The sequence below is a fragment of the Branchiostoma belcheri genome, unplaced genomic scaffold (genome assembly GCF_001625305.1).
Source record: "Branchiostoma belcheri isolate BF01 breed outbred unplaced genomic scaffold, Haploidv18h27 scaffold28, whole genome shotgun sequence".
NCBI classification, from domain to species: Eukaryota; Metazoa; Chordata; class Leptocardii; order Amphioxiformes; family Branchiostomatidae; genus Branchiostoma; species Branchiostoma belcheri.
The window spans coordinates 2,079,363-2,095,146 of record NW_017803887.1 but is presented as its reverse complement, the minus strand read 5'-3'; the positions used below and the strand labels follow the sequence as shown (position 1 = coordinate 2,095,146).

General features: G+C 42.5%; 2 protein-coding genes across 2 annotated transcripts; both read left to right on the top strand.

The window, feature by feature from the left end:
• The first annotated feature begins 430 nt into the window (after positions 1–430).
• On the top strand, positions 431–2,958 carry LOC109472691 (glutathione S-transferase kappa 1-like). Its single transcript, XM_019772538.1, has 5 exons — positions 431–535; positions 830–911; positions 1,055–1,134; positions 1,693–1,808; positions 2,098–2,958. Exons 1-5 carry the CDS (start codon positions 458–460, stop codon positions 2,414–2,416), a joined length of 675 nt encoding a protein of 224 aa, XP_019628097.1. The 5' UTR covers positions 431–457; the 3' UTR covers positions 2,417–2,958.
• Positions 2,959–5,045: 2,087 nt separating this feature from the next.
• LOC109472645 (glutamate receptor ionotropic, delta-1-like) lies at positions 5,046–15,153 on the top strand. The gene is made up of 10 exons (XM_019772478.1): positions 5,046–5,510; positions 9,282–9,310; positions 10,044–10,232; positions 10,676–10,840; positions 11,054–11,207; positions 11,588–11,812; positions 12,409–12,551; positions 13,227–13,345; positions 13,648–13,858; positions 14,422–15,153. Exons 1-10 carry the CDS (start codon positions 5,420–5,422, stop codon positions 14,551–14,553), a joined length of 1,458 nt encoding a protein of 485 aa, XP_019628037.1. The 5' UTR covers positions 5,046–5,419; the 3' UTR covers positions 14,554–15,153.
• The last annotated feature ends 631 nt before the right edge of the window (positions 15,154–15,784 follow it).

The window sequence follows — 15,784 nt, the reverse complement described above, 5'->3', positions numbered from 1 at the left end:
CTAAAGATTCATCTGCAAATGACATTGGTAGCAATGCACAATACCAAATGCTCGAGCTCCTATATTCTTTGTATTTCTTGAACGACCCTGATTTTCATTATTTTTTATTGAGTACTGCAGATGATCTTTCTCATAAATTTCACCCCATAAAGCTTTTGTATTAAAAAGGCTGTGATTTTAGAGACCTAAAGATATGGAGATAATATGTAACGTTATAAGATGGGTGATATGACTATGCTAACGTTAGGAAATTCTGCTTTGCTGTTCAACATTTTATTTTCGGGAAGTACAAAGTAGATTTTACAGCGAAAAGGCGTAGTTGGTAATAACTTCAACTGCATCGAGTATACAACACGATACAATGTTATTTTACTCAGGGTCCGCTACCTGTGTTTATAATGTGAACCGCGGAGTGGCGTTGCTTAATAAGATCGAAGTCATCAGTGGGTCATCCAAGATGGCGGCCACCCGTTCACGGAAAGTCGTAGAGTTGTTTTACGACGTGATTTCTCCTTATTCCTGGGTCGCTTTTGAGGCAAGAAACTTTTACTGTTTGTTGGCTATCTATAGAATATGTTGCGTAATGAAAAGACCTGTTGCGATATCCGTGGTTTTTAGATATAGAGAGTTAAAGTGCAACAAAAAGTGCAATAAAAGTAACGTTACCTTAACGTTGACGTTTTTACATTTAGAAATTGCATAAGACAAAAGATTTAAGTTAAACTTTGTGTTTGAAACACTATATGAACAATTGCGTGTTAATAATGATATTCAATTCGACCAGTTCTTTGCAAAAATCGCCCTAAAATTTACGTTGACTGCACGGCAGGTGCTTTGCAGGTACCAGATGAGATGGAACATAGACCTGCAGCTCCGACCTTTCTTCATAGGGGGCGTTTTTAAGGAGACTGGTAAGCTCAACTCATGACAGAAATTCGTGGCATAGATTAGCGTTAATGTTATGTCTAGTTGAAGAAAGAGAGGCGTCTTGTCATTCAAAAGATGGGGAAAATTCGAACAAATGTCGGACACGTGCGTTTTCTTCTTATCACAGGTAACAAACCGCCTGGCCTTGTGGCGGCAAAATACGCCTACGTTCAACACGATCTGAAGAGACTAGCGGACTTTTACAAGGTAAGCCGGGTAACCTGTCGTGGGTAGCTTGACACATTTTTTTAATGTCCTCTTTCCTTATGTCTATGTCTTAGTAACGTCGAAAAGATACAACAACAAAAAAATGAAATATTTTAAGAAAACTCTTGTCTCTCTTGTCTAGTTTTCCTCTTTTTTTTTAAATTTTGTGAACGCCTGTTCTCCTGAAAAAAAAATCACGTCCTCCGAGGCTCTGGCCTGTCTCTATGCCTGGCATGGTTGTTAGCGACAGTACGGAGCCGGTTGTAACTCTGTAGGACGGCACCCGGCCAGGCTGCCGAAGCTCTACGACTCAGTACATACGTACAGTGCCCGGTACAGTGCCGAGTCATACATTCCGCAAAAAGCCAGCAGGTGCCGGCTTGTCGTATACTTCGCTATGTACTGCCGCAAATTCACATTACCAGCTTTGTATTCCTGTGGCTTAGTAGTATTTTATTTTTGGCCAGAATTTTTTATTCGCCCGCGCGCTCTAGTTTGGGGGTCTTCAGAGGATGTCATCCATAAAATTAAGTCGATGTGGAAACATTCTCCCCGCAGATCCCAGTAAAGATGCCCCCCATGGAGAGACTGATGAAGAGAGAGAACGTGAACTCTAACCGCCTGCTCACAGCCGTGAACCTGGACTGTCCGGAACACCTGGAGAATCTGTCCAGGTGAGAAGGGTTCTTTAATACGACTCACCTGGAGGCCTTAAGACGCAAACCTATAGTAAAAAAAAAACCGTTGCATTTTACTCACAATTAGACTTAAACTGACGTAAGTTCAACTGTTGTTAACTTTAAGTCGAATCCAACGGTTAGGATTCCTGTTTAAAAACTGCTGAATACTTTAGAATGATAAGTACGGAAAGTAAGGCTCAAATTGCTGAAAGAAAAACACACCTTTATAATATTTTGAATGTCTTTTTGGTTGACATACGTGTTATTAAATTTATTTTCTTAGAGAGCTGTGGATGCGAGTGATGTCACGTGACCAGGACATTTCCCAGCCGGCTAGCCTGGAAACCGCAGCCACGGCTGCAGGCATCCCGTCAGACACGACCCCACAGCTCCTCAGTAGAATCAATGATGACGACGTGAAAGCCGCACTGAAGGCTACGACAAATCAGGCGTTGTCTTACGGGGCCTTTGGTGCCCCCACCATACTGGCACACGTGACGGAGACTCCCGTCATGCTTTGGGGGTCGGACAGGTTTCCGCTGCTGGCGCACATTCTGGGGGAACAGTGGGAGGGGCCTCTCACAGAGATGGCTAAATATTGAACAGAAAACAAACTAACAAACAACGGATGCTACCAGCAGGGATATGCCACTCAGAGAAATGACTGTGTACCTTAATGAATTGTGGAAATAGAATAAATCTATAAGATAAAGATGTTTCCACTCACGTGGCTATGACGTAAGTACTGACGTCCGCCATATTGGATGGTTACATTTAGAAATTGCTAAATTGTTTCACGAGAAGCGTTGATCTACAGTAGTCATACTTAGATGTTGCGAACGTCGGATAAAATATATTTCAGTGCGTGTGTTTTTCGAATTTCTAAACTGCCAAAGTTCCTATTTTCCTGAAGATAACTTTGCCTAAACTTCTAATTCTCGGGAGTTTCGTACTGAGGTTGAGATTGAGTCCTTACGGCAATGCAGACTGCTGTGGTCTTATCACTCCAAATTAAACGCATTTTGTTAATGTAGAAAAATAATGTCGTGTATTGACTTAATGGCCAGGAAACTTGACAATGTACAGACCTGTCCTTTATTGAGTATTCAGCTATTAGCAGCAAGCAGTTTCTTTTATTGCTACATCACGGACTGAGTGCTAACACTGGCGTCTCACGAGACGAACAGATGCCTGCCACATGTACTACATTGCCTATTTATTTGTGTAGACATGAGTGTCAGCGGCTTTATCGTATTATCGTAAGATTTTACAGTTTTCTTTCAAGAAGTGGACAAAGACATTAATTATACCCGAACGGGTTGGGTTGGGAAAGAAAGGTACAGAGACCGACTAGGTAAGTTTGCAGAATGTGATTATTAATCTTCTAAGGGGCTACGTGTAAATCCCCTCGTACATCCGGAAATAATGCAGATCATAATGCTGGCCATTCAGCATTATTGCTTTATGACCTTTTTACGACAGGGTGTGGTAAATGCGTTTATCTTGTTTAATATCTCCCTAAAGAGAACATATGAGTCATAACTATAAAGTAGCATTGTCACGCAAGGAAAGGTAACAGATAGAAGTCCGTCCTTGGCTTGGCCAGGTCATTGCCACATGAAAAAAACGTTCTGTATCTGAAAAGCCTGTATTACCGCCCCTCGGTGTAACACACCAGGTTCGCAGGCACACGGCACGGCGGCAGCTGGCTATATTACGCCGAACGACTTGTTATTACACCTAAACCCTACCTTAACTCTTAACAATGTTTAAATCTATATAGTAATGATGCCCCAGCTGTATGTACTTGTTGGCAGCGAATTCCACTGTACAGAAGTTGTATTAAGAAATGGCAAGTATACGTAGTTGAACACTTGAATCCGTAGCGAAGCCGCATTGCACCGCATTGCACCATGCTTCACCTCAGTTGAGGGTAACAAAAGAAGAAGAGAGAAGTACAACAATTGCAAGAAAGCGCTTGTAGTCGTGCAGTGTGACTGTACATGTGTTATCTTCCTCAAGATATTGAGTGCCAGTTTTGATAGAAGTCTCGTGCCTTTGAATACCTCATAGAATTTGGCCAGAGCCCAATGACACCTATCGGCGTGTGCTGAACTGCAGTCCCATCCACTAGGCATGCAAGTCCTCCTACGATTCGGCAGAAAGCGTACCGCGTACATAAATAAAGAACGGACTGGATAGTTTGCTGCTCTCTACTCAATCAGAGATTCCCATTGATCAAATGTACAGACCAAAACACAAATATGAAGTAGCAGGCAGGGCCAATAATGTGTTTGCCTGACAAACTTTATGTTGGACACGTTACGGCACATGTTGGTCTACTGTATTGTGGTGTGGATGCTACCGTGACGGGTTACTATGGATCTTTTCTAGACAAATAATTACACCTATTAAGAGAAAGGTGTGTTCCTATAGGCATGACTCATCAGTTATCACTTAAAACCGTGGAGTATACTTGTAAATATGACAACTGCTTCTAATAACCGGTCTATGGTCGTAATTTGGGTAATGGTATGGTAACATACATGTTGTGTACCAGCTGCGTAAACTGGGCTTTACTTAGCCTCCGTAGCAGGCTTATAGAACTGGGGGTTTGGTGGTCTTCGGCTGTTTTCTGATTAGCCCAGTTCTTAAAAAAACGGGGGTAGTTCAACCAGGCCGGCTATATATATATTGTCTATATGCAATCAGAAAATAGCATATAAAAGCTCCCAAAGACCCTGAAGACCCCCAGAACCCCCAGTTTTTGGCATGCTATGGAGGCTAGGCTATACTATGGTTTGAACTACTTAAACCGGCAAGGATCTCTACTCTTTCCGATAATTAAGAGTGTAAAGGGTTCTTAAATGTTCTTGAGGTGTGACTGTCATCAAGGATGAGACTCACTCACTTTTCACTTCGCCGTCATAACGACTTATACTTAGTCTAATGACCTAACAAATACTCTACCCCCTGGTAGTCTGGAACGGTCCACTATTTATAATTGAGGGGGTGCTCAAGCATATTGACTTGAGATCCAAAACATTCTCTTCGCTACAATGCACTCATTTACCTTTGGTTTCTTGGTAAACATACTTCACTTTAACACATTCCTGTATCCGTTTTAACAGAGTCCAGGAAACAATCGTTGCTTTCTGTGGACGAATCACACACACCCCTCCGTAACCTAAGCGCGTCGGCTCGCCCGCCGTCACTTGACAATTACCTGTTACTCAAGTTCCCACCTTCACTTAGTCACACCTGCACACATTCGTCAACGCCAGAAACCTTCCGTAACGCCGGCGTCACAGTATTGTACAAACGACCTTCGTACGAATTCGCTGATCACCAAGAGGTCGCAAGGCGTGCCTTTTCCCTGAACATCTACCCGGTGAAATTGGACGTGGCTTGCGGTCACCTACGATCACCTACACTCGCGTTTTGATAGAAAAGACGGTCTTACTGCTGTCGAACTTAATGTCCTTTTGATGAGATCTCAGACTGGTCGGGTGAGCTACTATTATCTTCCTGCTATGTAACGCCGACTCTTTCCCAGACTGCAACAGTTGTTCTGAGTGGTGAGTAGAAACATCGCTGCCGAGGATATGTGGTGGTTTTCCGTACTACTTCTGTCGGCGTGTTGGGCCTTCTCGGCGGGCCAGACTCCAACTGCGACCGCACAACCTTCCGTACAAGGTACGTTACACTTCAGCCACGTAATTGAACAGTGCAATGCCGTATATGTCGTGACACTAGCCAGGCTAATCTCCAAGCAGATCATACGGTGGCAAGGGAGTATACATTAGCCAGAGGAGTGTCCATTAGCCAGCGAAGTTCTGCCGACAGTCGAAACGTTCAAATTTAAAGGCTGGCTACTAGTGGTCACTCACTGCCTTGCCACCGTATGATCTGTTTGGAGATTAGCAAGGCTACTAAATCGTTCCAGGGAAGACTCTAGAATGCTGAAGTTGTTCTTAGTCGTAGGTGCATATAGTATAAGGGCTGTAATGGCTATGGTGTTTTTACGCACACCTTGTGTCACATTAATATAAGTGTTTTTAAGTGTACGATGTGTGACAAAAAACAAACAAACAATTACGATCTGCACGGAAAAAAGACCAGGGGCTTTCATAAGGTCATCATTATCATCATAGCTTATCAGGTCATTATCTGTTAAAATTATAATTTATCGATCACGGATGAATTCATTATTTAATGCAAAATACGCTTCTATATGTCACGTTAACCTCCTTGTTAGTACAATGCGTATACCATCGTGTCTGATATGTTGACACTCTCGTGTGTTTACCTATGCGTGCAGTAAGAGCTAGGATTATCGCAGTTAGAGTTTTAATCCGGTGGGATGTGAGTAGAGACAAAAGATGCCTCTCCATGGAGACTATTTGTTTTAGAGAGTGGGCTTAAAACTTCAAAAACTTAACAAACAACCGCTTGAAAATGTTGTTTTTTTACCTAGATACTAGTAAGCAAATATGCAGTTGCCATATAATAGAAAAAATAACAAAAATACGCCAAACAGTTGAAGCTGGTATGACAACAAAAAACGGTTGCCCAGGAAATAGTCGTCAATGAGTAGTCTGCTTTCTTTTGGCACGATTATTTCAGCGTTATTGTGTCCAATAATTTGGAGCCTGCAGCTGTTCCAACAATTTGGAACTTGTTTGACAACAAAAAGTGGTCGTCATGGCACTATAATTGTCAAGTTGTCCTTATCGCTTTTACGCAACTATTCCCTCATTATCCCTGGCGCATTTCACAGAAACATCCCCAGCGTTATTAGAATTCTTTCACGTGAACTAAAAAGGCTTGGTGACTTGCTCTACGCATTGTGCGTTGATGTCCTGTTGGCCGAAATAGGCGTAGTGCCACATTGTGAAGATACCGCATACATACTAGTCATACTGCTAGCTCTTCCATTTCACAGGGTAGGGCAGCTGGATGCGTATTTCTTCTGCTAAACTCTGTCGTGCGTTGTAAACTTGCCAGATGCACGGTCTCCTTTACGTAGGCCGTCGTTCTATTTTGAGATATAACAATTACCAACTCGGTCTGCCTAAACTGCTGTCTCCGACCGTGGTATTGGACCGAGTTGACCAGGGTGCAGGGCCGGGTTGGTAATGGTCCGAGTCGTCCGAAATTCCGGTTTTGAATCCGTAGAATTGTCAAACAAGCGTTGACAGAACCAACCACTTAGTAATACAAAGGTCTACGACAGCTTTTTTTTTGTAGCCAGTCAGCTAAATTTTGTACAGCATTATGTACGACTGTCCCGAATAGTAGTTTTGCGATCGTAGGACGATCGTACGACAAAGATGACTGCACACTCTTGGTTAAAGCTACGACAATGTATGTGCATGAAAACAATATTTCTGCAACCACCGTAGAAGTTTATAAGAAGCAAGATTTTCGTAAAACTTGACTGACAAAAATAACCCTAAATAAGCTCCTTGCTGTAACCACCATACATGCCATTGAGTGTACAAGTTAGAATATAAGAGTTGGCATGTTTAAGGTTTCAAAATCTTTTGAGTCAATAATACTGATGATAAAATAATCGATAATATCAATTAACAGGTACAAACGAAATGCTTTTAGAGCTAGAATAACTCAGTTGGGTTGGGTTGGTGGGTTATTTTGGTTCAAAAATGTTTTCTGCGAGACGATTTTGACTCTGCTACGCCTTTTTGAACCCTCTTAGACAAGTAAACAACCCTCGTTCATTTGTCACAGTTTTGTAACAATTCTTGTCACATCTGAAAACACGTTTGGCAACATTAGTAGGCGTGCCGTGGGAGGGATAATCTGTAACTATGTATGTATACGTGTGTCTTTGTCTTTAGTTGTTTAATTGTCATGGCAACGTGACAAAATCGTGGATGCCTTAACTGAAGTGAGTCACTGCCGTATACTTATTATTTCTATCCGCTAATAAATATTTGGAAAAAAACTATTATTATAGTAAATAGATCCAAGCTAAGTGCAGAACATGCCGATATATAAGCTTAGGCATCCAGGTTATGAGATAAACAAGAAAACAATTATATACTCAAGAAACGTGATAGATTATGAAAACTGACAAACGTTTCAAGTACATTGAACTATCCGCTACTACGAAAATGTAGTGGACGCTTCTTTAAACGTCGACAGTTTTCAAAACCTATCCAGTTGCTTATCTGTTTTGTTTTGCTGTGTAAGTGTAGTTCAGTCCACGAGGTAGGCAGGCGTTTATTCTAATCCCTATGGATCTCGCTTGAGTCAACAAACTCAATCATTTGTTACAATATTGTAACAATAGGGGTCAGTAAGATCGCCACAGTGTGACAGTCTCGGGGTATCCAGTTTAGGGCGTGTCTTTGTTTCAGCTGTGCGAAGAAAACTTGTTCCGCTGTTTGCCGACAAAAATTACGTCACCGAATACTGAACAAATTTAAACGCGGCGAAGTCTAGCACGGGCGTTCAGGTAGAACAAAAGCCAATGCCAGGTCGCGCTTCAAACTAAGCGGCCCGATGTAAAGTTGATCCCCGTATAGGATATACCATGGCCCCGTTTCCACTTGATGCTGCGACCGGCGAAAAACCTCTCAGCGACCAAAGACCGCTCAGAGGTTTCTCAGCGATCGCAATTTCATAGATAAAGGACCATTTTGAACGTTTCATGTGTTTCATTGGCCTTTGAATTTTACGTTCACATCCGTTTATAAAGTCAAGATCACACACATCGGATTTTTGTCGTTGGGCGATATAGCTATAGTGGAAAGGGGGTCTAAGGGGGGGGGGGGGGTCTAAGCTAGCCTCTACCAGGCTTTGAGAGCGGGTATAGAAAGAGTAGAAATTGGCAAAATAGACGGATAACAAGCCAGGGGAGTTGGTCCGGAAAGGGAGTACAGTTGCCGCACTCTTTGCAGTTATCCTGGTTACCAAATCTTTTCACAGGAAAGAAACGCGATAGAGAGACTAAAATAGGTTCGGTAAGCTGGCCACTTTCCAGCCACTTCCTAAGAGGCTAGTGACAAGTTTGAGGCATTTAATTTTCACTGCGGTAGAGCGATCTCTCAACTTTTTAGTTGGTCGGTCTTGGCCTCCAGTGGAAAGGGTGTGTAAGCGATCCGTGTGTTAGAGTTACATGTCTTCATTTGTTTTTCACGGTAATGTAGGTCTGAGAAGGCTGGCGTTAAGTATGGCGTCAGGGACAAGGTTGGGCGAGTCAGCACGTATACACCTCCTCTGTAGTTCAATACCACAGAACGGATTATTTTCCGAATTCTTTGCACGCAGAAGTTCGCCCTTAGAACAGGCTGGCACGTGTGTGTCCCCAGAACATTCTTCTAAACCTAACCCTTTAATATCGATATCACCAGGGTACATGATTTTATTCTATATGCATATAGTAATCCAAACGTGTCAACGAAATAAGCAAACCTCCTTTGTCTTTTTCTTTATATACAGGAGAGTTCTTTCGAGTAGTGACATTTGAGGTAAGGCATCTGACTCTTTTCCATTAGCTACATTCTCTACTTCTTTTTGTCATCATTTTAATGCCTCTTCATCCTTTCACTTGAAATAGAACAGCGAAATAAAACATTTTTTCACTACAAAGAAAGATACGTTGAGGAAGATCATATTCTTCACACAATTTAGCACTTGAAAACCAGGAAAGGTCGTGAATACCTTAAATTTTTCAGATTACAACATGTAGAATAAAAAAAAGAAACGAAGAAAACTATTCATCACTGAAAAAAGACAGCTGGCTAGATGTATAACTTACTCAGTTTACTGATGGTTGACCGATGTGTTTAGGTACAGGACTACAGGTACAGGCACAGCTTGAAAAGTTGGATTTACCAAAGGTTGTAAACTCAGGTAATGTTTACTATGTACACAGTATCTGGCTTTACAATAGTAGTAAATAAAAGTCAAGTGCAGTAATATAATTTCATTGACAACCCTTGTTAAGTCCGGTATCACCGCACTGGACTTTTATTTCCTGCAGCTGCCATTGTAAAATTCAGAAGTGTTTATCAAAAAGACAGAGTAAACATTACCCAACTCTCCTTGTATCGGTAAATCTAAGTTTTCGTCCAGTGAGGTCCAGGTCCAGGTCCATGTGCGTACGTGTACAGAAAATATGTTTAGATACAGGTTCAGGTTCGGACATGTACATTAAACGTGTTTAGGTACACAGCTCTACTTACCGCTTTACTCCCACAGGAACATCCCTTCGCCATAAAAAGCACGACTAACAACGTGACGACCTGGCAGGGGTTCTGTATGGACATGCTGGACTCACTCGCCAACAAGCTGCAGTTCACCTACAACCTGACAGAGGCGTCAGACGGGCACGAGGGGACACTGCACGATACCGGCTGGACGGGGACGGTGGGAGACATCGTGGAAGGGGTCAGTACTGCTGTATCTACACCGTACCACAGCCGTACTTCATCCAGATAGTGCCCAAGCACTTTTCTGGATAACCCACGCATATCCGGCCTAGGGCAAAAATCCACTTCCAGAACCGTGCCTGATCCCAAACCTAACCCTATTAAGGCACAGAACTAGACAGGCACAGTTCTACACAGTCTAACTACCAGAATTCAACGTGAAATGATGTTAACTTTGCGTGTATTTACTTCATTTTCATCCCAAAGGTTATGTTTCTTGGTCCACTGGTAGATATTCTGATTCAGGAAGGCGGGTTTTCTAGTTTAATCCATGTCTGATTGGAAGTCTGACCATAATATTAAATGGCAAAAAAATCAATCGTTATTGTATGCCATGTTTATCAATTCTATATAGAAGGCAAATTAAGGAGTCTAAAAAAAAATCTACCCATTCTGTCCCAGAGAGCGGACATGATCGTCGCCGCCCTGACCATTACGTCACACCGGGAGGACGCCATCGACTTCACCAAGCCATATATGGAGTACGGCGTCGGTATGCTAATGAAGGTGCCTGACGTACACGCGACATACAACCTATGGGCGTTCCTCGAACCGTTCAAATTAGAGGTAAGCTGCAAAATAGATTTTTAATCCGTAAATTTTTTATTGTATTTTCATGATTAAGAGAGTAATATATACATGTAGCGTTTTGGAATCGCACTAGAACAATTCCTATGTACTAGTATTCTTCAAAGTCAATTTCATTCATTTTTACACAATATGATGAGATACCGATTACTAATAATGCCCATCCTTCTCATGACATTACCCATGACGCAGGTCTGGATGGCCATATTTGGCTCCTTAGTGGGCGTGGCTGGCCTGATGTTCCTGCTCTCTGCAATGCGGAGTAGACTCACCAGGGGCGCTCTTGAGGATGAGGACGTGAATCTGGGAACAACCGTGTGGGTGACAGTAGGCTGGATAACTGGCGGTGAGTTAGAAATACTGGGCATTGGTCTCTGCATAGCTTCCGAAAGGAAGAGATAGTGTGTGTGTGTGTGTGTGTGTGTGTGTGTGTGTGTGTGTGTGTGTGTGTGTGTGTGTGTGTGTGTGTGTGTGCGTGCGTGTGTGTGTGTGTGAGGGGGGGGGAGTGAGAGAGAGAGAGAGAGAGAGACAGAGAGAGACAGAGAGATGAGACGAAGAGACAGAGAGACTGAGAGACTAAAAGAGAGACAGAGAGAGAGAGACGGAGACGGAAAGAGAGAGACAGGGAAAGACAAAGAATGACGTCAAAAAATGCATTGAAAAGGATAGAGAGAAACAGACTGGGAGAGATTCTAAATCCAAACCTAACATCATCTCTTGTTCCAGACATCGCAGTTCCTGGCGGCATCTCCATCCGGGTCCTTGCGCTAGCCTGGGGCATCTTCACCCTGGTCGTGGTGAACACGTACACCGCCAACCTGGCCGCCGCTCTCACCGTCAAGTCCCTGCAGACGTCCATCAACTCTCCGGACGATCTGGTGACGCAGACGGCGATCACGTACGGGATAGAGGAGGACACGGCCTTGTACAGTTTCCTGCAGGACCAGGACGGTAAGATTGGCACCATATCGATAGCACGTCGGCAGAACGTACTGCGCCTGCGCAGAACCCTGGATTTTCGCGGTTTTCGTAGGATGTTTGGTCACTGTTGCATCAGAATTTTGCCTGTTGCAGAGAATATTTTTTCCAACACAACAATTGGAAACTACAGGCGGGATGTTAACCTTATATGTGCGAATACAACCTTATATGAGACGTTCTACCGAAGTGCTATGTACAATACATTACGGGTTTCACGCAGGTGCAGTACGTTCTGCCGACGTGCTCATATCGATTGGTCCGTTGTTCATGACGTCAGGGGTCACGTGATTTTGTTTTTGCCGCCATCTTTGATGTCACGTTTTGTCGTCTACAGTTTTCTGGGAAATTCGCACTTATTGTGTAATAAGCTCCATTTAACCAGCTTATCTTATTATAGTTGTCACGGATGCGTAGAAAGTTGTAACCACAGTAAAAGACGCTGAAAAGTACAAATTAAAGTTGTTTCGTCAATTTTTTAAGTCCACAAAATAACCCAAAACCTGCTCTGTACAATAGCACGAGAGATTTTACTGTTCCAAATGCATCGTAAAAATGCTTCTTTCCAGGTCTTGGAACGACATACGACAAGATCTGGACGCAGATACAGACGCACTCGGACGGGCTGAAGACGAGTCTGGACGAGGCTGTGACCAGGGTTCGCCAGGGTGACTACATCTTCATACACGACGGACCGTGGGTGGAGTACGAGGTAATGTTTATCTTGGAATATTCGCATTGATTTCATTTTCGTGGTGCCTTTCCAGTGCCGAATCATAACACATTCGGAAATTCAATCCTCGTAAAAAAAATACAGAGATTAGGTTTCGAAAAACATCTGAAAGTGCTTTACCATTAGCTGATTGCAATGACGTGACTTTAACGTGACTTTTATTGTATAACGGACAAACATGGCGGATGTCAAGGTAGCACGACCTCAGACCTGTTGTAATGGCGTCACGTGAGTTACGATAAAAGCAAGTGACTTTATGTTGATGATCATGCCCCATTACGCCATTGTCACATGACTAGACAGAAATATATGCAGCTAGCATGTCGGCAGAACATACTGTACCTGCGCGAAACCCGTAATGTATTGTACATAGCATTTCGGCAGAACGTCTCATATAAGGTTGTATTCACTCATATAAGGTTAGCATTTCGACAGTAGTTTCCAAATGTTATGTTGGAAAGAATATCCTCTGCAACAGGCAAATTCGGATGCAACGTTGACCAAAAACCCAACGAAAAACGCGAAAATACGGGGTTCTGCGCAGGCGCAGTACGTTCTGCCGACGTGCTCATGCAGCTAATCATAGGCCCACCAGAGGGTGCTTTTTGGAATGTTCCATCTTAACTATGCTGTTTTAATCTTTAATATATATAGGTGATTCATGACGAAGCAAACAGCTGCGAGCTGATGATGGTTGGAAACACCTTCCTGCACAGGAGTTACGCCATCGGCTTACCACACGGCAGTCCGTACACGGAGCAACTCACCATTAGGTAGGTTACAGTGCACGGGATTTGTACTCACGTGACACTATGACGTAAGTACCATCCGCCATGTTGGATGGTTAAACTTGGAAGTCGCCAGGTATAGATGAATCTGCATATGTTATTAAACAATTACCCCTGCATGGTTGATTACAGACACGTAATACATTTTTATTACAGACACGTAATAAGGAAATTTAGCTTGACTTTTATTTCTGAGAACAAAGTGTTTATTGCCTGCCGGATTTAAACCTTTAAAAGCCCACATTTAGCATTATTGTGAAATGTATTATTTTATGTACGTTTTTCAGCGTTCTAGAGATGAAGGAAAATGGCGAGATTGAGGAACTGACGAAGAAATGGTGGCCTGCGTCCGGGTGTGACCTTCACGGCGGGTCAACCTCCATCAGCAGCGGGGAGGGTCACGTGATCGCCGAGTTCTACGGGATCCTGAGCATCCTGGGAGCGGGGGCGGGCCTCGCTCTGATCGTGGCTGCCTGTGAGATCGCCTGGTTCAACATGGTGGGCGTCTATCAAATCCAGAACTTGCGACATCATATTCCCGATATTCTTATTTTTTATCATCATTAATCATCATCATCGGCTCTTTTTTTCCATGAGCCCCTGTCCTCCAAAATGTTTTCAAATAGATATATCACGTATATTATATGTTTGCCAAGGATGAGGCTCGTGGCTCTTTTTTGTATGTCACGCGTTGCACGTTAACGTTAAAGGACGTATCACACTTATCGAAAAGATTAGGGATCAATCCAGGTGTGAGCGGATCAATTTTTTCAGCTTGGACAAAGCTTGGTGGTTTGTGACTAAAGACAGTTTACTGATCATGCGAAACAAAAGAAAACAAGAATTCTCAGATTTCAAACCTCCGGGAAGTTTGCGATTCATAATATTTACAATCATTAACTACTGGTAATCTTAGGCATCTTAAGAGCATGTTTCAAGTATTACAAACGATTAAACACGACAAAAAACACAATCATCCCGCAGAAGGATATCTCCTTCCCTGGAGGTAACAAAACGAGTTTAACCTTTTTGACCATCCTCGTGCCTCGTTTTTACCACAGAGTATGCGGAAGAAGAAAGTGACTCCCACCAACAATGAGACCCAGGAGGAGATGATCAGAAGGGTTGTGAGGCAGTGTCTCAGGGAAAACAAGATGGAGGAGTACAACTTGGAGGACAAGATAGATACATGAGAAGTTAGAGTCATCAAAGAAAGTTCATCTGAGTTGGTAAAATACATCTGATTCATGAGAAACTGCTCGTAATCAATTCTTCAATCTTGCCATTTTCCTTCATCTCACGAAGGCTGGTCAGAAACGTTCTCTCTCGCATATGAAGCGATAGTTACTTTCACGTATATTTGTAAGGTTAGCTACATCCAAGCCCCGATCAACGTACAAGGTACACGGTCTCTGGCTCAACGTTGCCGCGTAACGAAGCGAAAGTGTTATCTTTGCGATTTTACAATTTACAAAAAGTAGTCAAGACCTGACTTCATGTTTATCAAGATCTCCACATATCAGAGAGTGCAACTATGCTGCTATCAGGAGAGAAAATATTTTAACGTGTATACTTTAACACGGGATTAGAGGTGGAAAGAAATATCAATATGTGATTTGCTGTATTTGAATTTTTCTTTATGTAAATAAGAAAGCGAGATTTCTTGCGCTGTATATAGTCTTAACGATTAACTTTAAGCAATTGGTTCTTTACTTTGTTGCTATTTGAAGTTTATTTCTACATCGTTTGTTTTTACTTAAGTGACGCTAGCATGATTTTTCGTCATTGAAGAGCCATTTTCAATGGCAAACGTTCATTGAGGGTACGAAAGCCATTTATTTCCGAGATATGTATATTCCAGAAATTTATGTTCATTCCACTATCTACAGACGTTCCAGATACATTCTTTTTCATCTCCAATCAGATCTTTTGATGGCCGCAAAGACAGCATACCAAATTGGTAAGGCAGTATCCATTTGCTAGACAGTATCAATTGGCCACCATACTGCCTGGCCAATTAGATAATGTCTTTGCGGCTACCGAAAGATCTGCTTGGAAATTCCATACTCGTATCACAAGTGTCATTGTTAAGGAGGTTCCGTCTGTTATGTTAATGTTTGTTATGAAGTTCTACATTTTCATACCAATAAAAAGATTACTTCAATGTCGCCGCATTTCTCTTTGTTTTCTATCTCACTCTCCGTTGTAACAGTTTATCATATCTTACGTAGGGAACCGCCTTGATGAGAGGATACTTGCAATCGAATGCACAGACACATTAGACATAAGGCAAGTGGGAAATTTAGTCCATGGCCCTGACATTATAATTACAACGTCAATTGGTCATCACAATCTACTTACACGGGCACTGAATGTTTAATATAATATTTAGAAGCTGCGCATTAAACTCTTTTAACAACGTGT